Source organism: Phacochoerus africanus, chromosome 15 (assembly GCF_016906955.1).
Source record: "Phacochoerus africanus isolate WHEZ1 chromosome 15, ROS_Pafr_v1, whole genome shotgun sequence".
Classification (NCBI taxonomy): domain Eukaryota; kingdom Metazoa; phylum Chordata; class Mammalia; order Artiodactyla; family Suidae; genus Phacochoerus; species Phacochoerus africanus.
The window spans coordinates 98,134,620-98,141,899 of NC_062558.1; the positions used below are offsets into that span (position 1 = coordinate 98,134,620).

General features: G+C 42.3%; 1 protein-coding gene across 1 annotated transcript; it reads right to left on the reverse strand.

The window, feature by feature from the left end:
* Positions 1 to 1,092: 1,092 nt before the first annotated feature.
* DKK1 (dickkopf WNT signaling pathway inhibitor 1) lies at positions 1,093 to 4,345 on the reverse strand. Its single transcript, XM_047762300.1, has 4 exons — positions 3,885 to 4,345; positions 3,492 to 3,654; positions 2,228 to 2,371; positions 1,093 to 2,108 (listed from the first exon to the last, which is right to left on the reverse strand). Exons 1-4 carry the CDS (start codon positions 4,122 to 4,124, stop codon positions 1,855 to 1,857), a joined length of 801 nt encoding a protein of 266 aa, XP_047618256.1. The 5' UTR covers positions 4,125 to 4,345; the 3' UTR covers positions 1,093 to 1,854.
* Positions 4,346 to 7,280: the final 2,935 nt, after the last annotated feature.

Below are 7,280 nucleotides of genomic sequence, written 5' to 3' on the forward strand. Positions count from 1 at the left end.
TGCTACCATTTGATAAAATACTTTGTGAATGCATTCCCAAGTACATGCATTTTCCATTCAAATTGTTGAAAAGTAAAATAAAATTCAAATTTCAGCAGCCACTACTTAAATTCTGATTCGTTAATGGATCCTCTTTTAAATTTGTATCTGACTTCCATCCTCCAGCCTCCATTACTAGCTAATCAAGTATCTACAGATTTCTTGACCTTTTTTTTTTTTCACCTTCAGAAATATGCAGAATTTCTTATTGCTATCCCTGCCTAACTCCTTAGTTGGGGGATAAGAAGAGCCACATTCCCTGGTTGGTTTCTCATTTTCCCATTCCCATCATGTGATGGGGAACAAGAAGGACTAGAGCCAGGACTGATGGGCAGAGGGTCTTTGGCCACAGCTGGTTCCTGTAGAAATGAAGGGATCCCATAACCAAGGCCCTTAAAACGATTGCTCCTCTCCCCTTTTAAAACAGAGGCTCTTCTTTCTTCTTTTTGAAGAAAGGGTTTCCTGTTTCCTTTCCTCTATTGTGCTTTATTGGAGATGGCAGGCCTTAGAATTGGCCTTCCTGGCACATCAGCAAATAAACATGTAGAAAAAGAAAGTTTCTCCAGGGTGAGGAAGCCAAAAACTTTCAGACAAAAGGAATGTAACAACAGACATCCTGCCGGTTCCCATCTCAGGGAAGAACCAACCAACCCTTGTGTCCTGTTGGCAAAGCCCCTTGAAATTGAACCACATCCGGGAATACAGAATCAACAAACATTCTAGGACATCTATGTTATTTAAGGAAACTTTTTAGACAATTGATCAGTCACTGTCCTCTGGAGTGTCTTAAACCCAGCATTTTGTGGTTTTAATGTAGACTTTTTGAATATTACAGAATAAGTGTAAATTAGGACAGTTGCTCTCCCCTCCGCCAGTATCAGATTGTCAGTGTCAACGTTGGCATATCAGAATGCAGAGCAAGTTTAAACTTCATTTCTGTGGGTTTTCTTGTGAATAAGGTACCCCTATCTTATTCCAACCAACAGATTTCTGGTTAAGCTAAAATTGAAATATTCAACTCGCCTAGCAAGGGAAGAAAAGAATGACATGAGAGAGGATTTGTAATTTTTATGTAATAATTATTTAAAAATCAAAGTAATTAGAACAAATCTTCCTAAAATGAAGTATTTAAGATACTTCAAATTGGTACACAATCTGCATGTATTTTTCAAGTGTATTCATACACACCACATAAACCCCCTGTGATCACCCTGCCAAAATTTATCTATACTTGTAGCATTTCATGGTATTAAATGTTAAACTTTATTTTAAGGACTATCATAGTTTAGAAATCAGTATAATCTAAGCTCTGAGATAGTACATTTTGGAAAATAAGCTAGTATTTTCATGATAAATTTATATATATATATACCTATCATTTGTCATTACAAAAGCTCCTTGCATTCTAGACTCTAGAATTAAAATGGGAAAGTGTTATGCATTTAGAAAGTATAAGCTAAAAGTATTTAATATAGAATATTTATCAGTCAAGATAACAATCAATGTGTACAAAAATTTACATAACAAGAACAATAAACAATGCAGCACCTTTAGAAAAATAATTAAAAGTTTTTTTTGCATTTACAGGTAAGTGCCACACTGAAAATTTACAACACAGTAATTTACTGCAATCAATGACAGGGTTGTTCCATAAAGAAACAAAGCTCTTACACTCCACATTTTCAGAAGGTATTATTGGAATGCTTAACTGTAACCACAGAATTTGTGCATCCTTAACGACTGAGCTCACAAGTCACAAATGGTTTTCATAGCATATATTATGTAAATGGAGTCCACTGTGTTCAGACAGCTGGCTTAGTGTCTCTGACAGGTGTGAAGTCTAGAAGAATTACTGGCTTGATGGTGATCTTTCTGTATCCGGCAAGACAGACCTTCTCCACAGTAGCAACGCTGGAATATCTCCAGCCCATGGGAACCTTTTCTCCTGTGCTTGGTGCACACTTGACCTTCTTTGAGGACAGGTTTACAGATCTTGGACCAGAAATGTCTTGCACAACACAACCCTGTGGCACAGTCTGATGATCGGAGACAGACAGAACCTTCTTGCCCTAGGAAAAGTACATAGGAAAAGTACACAGTCACTGCTAAACCTGCATTATTTCATTAAGGTAATCCAAAAGGCACTTCTCATCTGCTAACAAAAATGAGTCTTCAATCTTTAACCTACCTTTGGTATGATACATTTTTGATGACAGTGTAGTTCTTCTGGAGTACCCATCCAAGGTGCTATGGTCATTACCAAAGCTTTCAATAATGGTTTCCTCAATTTCCCCTCGGTGGAAATGATTGTGATCAGAAGGCATACATATTCCTAAGAAGGCAGGAGATATTGATTAACTCCTGAGATGGAATGTGGGACAGTGGCAGTCTGTTATGTCTGCACCAACTTGAGATATTTCATTGTAGGAATATTAAACACAAGCCAAACTTTCTAGTGTTAAAGCAAAACTCCCCAGATGGACAGAAGCATCAGTGTGTACACTGCACTGATAGGTAATATCCCCAATCTAGCCACTTAGAATACTTTCTCACCAACTGTGGTAGTGGCAATGAGATTTCTGCCTATTTTAATATCACCTCTGGGGTAAGAAAAATAAAGTCGTTCACTTTCAAAAACTTTTTAAAAATAACTTCTCTGCCCTTGGTGCTGTATGGGTACTGCCAGACTAAGTTAAGCAAATGGAATGCCTGCTGCGTGGAAGATTACAATCTCACCCACCAGTTACTTTACTGTATAATTTCTATATTACAGAGATTTAGTTCATCCTGGAGTAATGCTGGGTCCTAAGGAGGGTCGCCACCCTTAAGTTTATTTCTGGAGACTTCTTTGGCTGAGTCTACTTGTTTGAGACATTAAATTCTAGTGGATCTGTGGCTGGGTGGAGGAGTACTTATTTTAATGTAGTCAGAGGTAGGGGAGAGAAGGATGGAGAAGCTGGGATGCAAGGGTATCAAGATCTTCAAGAGTGGCCAGCACAGATACATAACTGTCTTCTGACAATCTGAACATGAATCTTGAGGGAGAGGCCAGTCTGGAAGAGCTGAGAGAGGCACCATAAGAAATGGAAGGGGCACCTAAATGCTCATTCTGGTTTCCTTGATTTCTCTGTTTAATTCCACCTCCCTCCCCATCTTCTTAGATTGTGTCAAGGCTCTCCCTAGCTAAATTTTTATGGAAGGGTCCGCTCTGAGGTAAGACCTCGTTAATTAATCGAGGGGCACAAAGGAGAATAAAGATCTCCAAGAACGCGGTAGTCTCCTCTTTGCCTCCAGGTTGAACACTAAACCAGAAAACATTTCAGGGGAAACTCGAACGCTGAATCCCTTTTGCAGGTGGTGCCGCGGCATTCTGAGAGCTGGGAGCACGGTCTCCCAACCACTGCACGCAAGTGCTGGAGGATTATAGTCTGAGAGAGAGCTCTCCGACTCACCGTTTTTGCAGTAATTCCCAGGGCAGCACATAGCGTGCCGCATGCAGCGTTTTCGGCGCTTTCTGCAGGCTAGGCAGATTTGTGCGCCTGCACTCCCTCCGCGGGTGGGACTCGCGCAGTACTCGTCACTGCTGCATTCCTCGTCATCGGCGCACGGGTATGGCTGCGGGAAGAGGGCCGGAGAGGGTGAGGCACCTGGGTACCACACTCGGACTCATCACAGTCCCTTTCTGCCCACCTCTCCAAAAGCTGTTGCTGCCCACTGCTCCCCAGAGCAGTTTCTTAATGTGCCTTGAATACACAGATACACACATAGCAAGTCCTGCATTCTCTTTCCCAAATGAGACCCCCTTCAGGCTCACAGCGTCTCCAGACCCTCGAGACCCTTCTCACCTGATAGTTGTCAATCGTTTGGTACTTGTTGCCACCCTCGAACAGAATTCCGGGAGCCGCGCTGACTGCCGGGTGCCCCGCAGCGCCGCCCAGCGGTGGGGGCAGGTTCTTGATGGCGTTGGAATTGACGAGAACCGAGTTTAAAGTGGCGCTCGCTCCCAGCAGAGGGTGACCGCAAAGAGCCGCAGCTGCCAGGGTGACCAAGACCCGGGCAGCACCCGCTGCAGCCAGAGCCCTCATCTCCAAAGGACTCAAGGCAGAGAAAGAGAAAAGTGGAATGTCAGCTTGCAAGCCTGGTCCCCAGGAAGCCGTGCTGGCGCAGCTGTAGTCAGGGTTCCAAGAGCCTCTACCAGCCGCAGAGTCCTGACTGCGGGGCTCTGCACCGCCACCGCCACCGCGGCTGCCTTTATACTGCGGGCTCTGAGCATTCCGGCCCCTCCGGGGGAGACAACAAAGCAGGGTTGGGATTTCAAAGCGTTGGGAGGGGCTGGGAGGGAGTGTGTTTGTGTACATGAAGGGGAGCCTTTGACACTCTTCACCCCGCCCCTCCCTTGCACAGTCGTTCCCCTGCCCAGCTCACCTTCGGGTTGACAGTATTCAGCGTTAGCAGAGAGGACATTAATAAATGTGGGAAGTGGGAGGAACTTTGGATATTTGGGTGCTCTTGCCTTGCAGTAAGGGTTGGAGTATTGAGATCGGGACCACTTTTCAGACAGACATTGTGATAACTCCCTGCAAAACCACTTTTCTCCAATCTGCCTTATGCCAGTACTCTTTTTTATTGTGCATGCAAATAATATTCAGTATTAAATACCACCGGATAAGTAATTCAAAGTCTATCAAAATGTCTCTGCAAGAGGGCCAGGTGGCCGTTGCAAGTTGCTGATTAACCCTTTAGAGTCACGGTTTGAAGATTTGGAGTGAGATCGAGGCTTTAAGTTTGTTCAATTACTTTTCCCCCTCCCTCGCCTCACCAGGAGAAAAATGTGCAAAGAGAAGGACATTTGCACATCAAACGAGGGTAAGAAGGAAGAAGAACTAATTCTCTTTTGATGGGAAGTTTAGAGAGAGAGAGGCGAGAGACTGGTGTTTGGAAATTAGATCAGGGGTGGAGAGGAGAGGGAAATGACCATCCGATAATCAAGCTATTTAATGTTGTTCTTTGAATCTGAGCAGTCGCGGCAGTAGATGAACTTGATTAGGCAGACGCGAGAGATCAAAGTGGCCAGAGTGAAAGCGGACAGGGTCCAATGGCTGGGTCAGTGGTCCTTCCCTGGTTCCCCCTTCTCAGTGGTGGGTTAACCCGGGGAGATAAGAAACCCTCAAGGCTTAGCGCCTGACTTCCTCATTAGTATTTCATATTACAGCTCTTGAAAAAGAGAACGCCTATGTTTGATCCCAACTCAGACGGGTCTGGGACCAGGGAATACCTGGTCTAGGGAGATAAGAGACTAGCTTAGGAAAGGAGAAGCTGAAAGTGAAGCAGAAAGTGATTTGTATCTTCATTTAAGTCAGGATGTGAAAATAACAAAGTAGGGCTAGTGGCTAAGAGGGCTATCCTACTTATACCAAAAACGTTGGAAGCCTAGTGCCCAGGCAGTGGGCTACCCCTCTGGGTTGTTGTTGCCCTCTGGAGGGGGCAGGAGTTGCATGGAATACAAATACTCTAATTGTATTAATAATAAAAGACAGATATACACAATTCTTTTTAAAGCCATCTGATATAAGTATCAAGATGGACAACTGCTATGTGAATTTAGAAGAGATGATTGAATAATCACTCATCAGTTGTATAAGAAAGACTGGGATATATTTATTTTGTGCTCCTTACTCTCCGGTGTATTTGTAATCACTCTATACATCGACCTCCTGTATTCATGACTGGGACTACCAATTGGAGCCAGTGACGTCCTTGAAATAGTGTAACAATCCTAAAGTTGAGGGTGAGGGTTAACTTTACAAACAAGTTTGTAATGGTCTGTGTCCTAATTGCTTGGGTTTCAGAGGTCACATTAATATCTTCTAAAATATTATTTTATAATATCTCTATTTATACTGGTAACCCTCCTATTCCAACTTCTGCCTATCCTGTGAAATTTCCTCTGGCTTGCTGATAATTCCTGTGTGAAATTCTAATATGGATCACCTCCCACATATTTCTTTAGATTTCTGTTATGAACATGTACAATGACCTAGATTTGGCTACTGTTCTAGAAATCTTTGGAACAAATTGCAATTTGGAAACAAAGGGGGAGGTTATTTATATTGGCTTTTTAAAAGTGAGCTTGAGAAATGAACAAGTCAGTACACCATTTTATTGAGAATCAGCAATGATCCAGGCCTCCTTTGGGCCGATGTGTCATGACCCTCTGCCAACAGGAAATTTGGATAAATGGAGGTATTACTGGGTAAAAGGTAAAGGTATAGGGGATTTTAGGTGCCATACTATCACTTGCAGAATATTGATAACAATGTCAGTGATCAGTGGGCTGAGCACCTTCAGTGTGGTAGAAAAATTTAGTCTGTCTTAAAATCTTAAGGTGTTAAATGTGGAAAAATAATCCTTTGCCCTTGGGATGGGTTAAAATATTTCTTCCTATTCCCGTTATCCTATTTAATTATAAAATATACTCATGTCACACTAAAAGTCAGTATCTTTTCCTCTTGTTGGAAGAGGTGGTATGTGTTAATACATTTAATGAATTTAGCCCGTTAAGAACTTGAACTCAAATAAAGCCATTGTCTAGAGGCAAAAAAAAAAAAGTAGAACAGTTTAATCAGTAAAGGAAAACTTTAATAGAAAGTCATGTTGTCAAAGCGTTGGGAGGGGCTGGGAGGGAGTGTGTTTGTGTACATTGTCTTGATTCCTGAACATGTATGTCTGGTATGGTTTAATATTCACTAACGTTGGACAGAGTCTATTGTGTTGAGTTAAAACTAAGCCGAGAACAGGGTCTTAAGAGCAGATCCTCCCCCATGTCCCATATTCCTCCTAAATTTGTCATGATTTGAAAGCTAATAATAGGGGTTGGTCAGTAACAGAGTTCCTACTGTGAGCTAAGCACTGAATATGGTACTGTGTGAAAAAAGATGAGTATCTATTCACAAATAAAATTTAGTGGGGAGGGCTAAGCTCACAATTATACGGGAAAGGATTTATCTAGAGGGTCTTCAGAGAAAGCCAGGTGTGTAGCAGGCCCACCTTTTGTTCCAAAAGGGAAAATTTAGTCAGTGTAATCTCCATTTGAAAATCCTTTTCATGATCCTTTTCATTGGCAACAAAAGAGCAGAATGAGTAAGGAGATAAAGTGAAGTACTTCATTGTTTTATCACTATCCAGCTCTTATGCAGAATGCTACCCTAGTCCCTTTTGGAAGTATACCCCCAAAATTGTAA

What these genes read in the sequence shown, in the direction of transcription:
- DKK1 (XM_047762300.1), bottom strand. Translation starts at nt 4,124, where the DNA reads ATGAGGGCTCTGGCTGCAGCGGGTGCTGCCCGGGTCTTGGTCACCCTG. An exon ending in AAACGATTGACAACTATCAG is followed by an intron (nt 3,655 to 3,884) that starts GTGAGAAGGGTC and finishes CTCTTCCCGCAG; the next exon opens with CCATACCCGTGCGCCGATGA. An exon ending in AAAAATGTATCATACCAAAG is followed by an intron (nt 2,109 to 2,227) that starts GTAGGTTAAAGA and finishes TACTTTTCCTAG; the next exon opens with GGCAAGAAGGTTCTGTCTGT.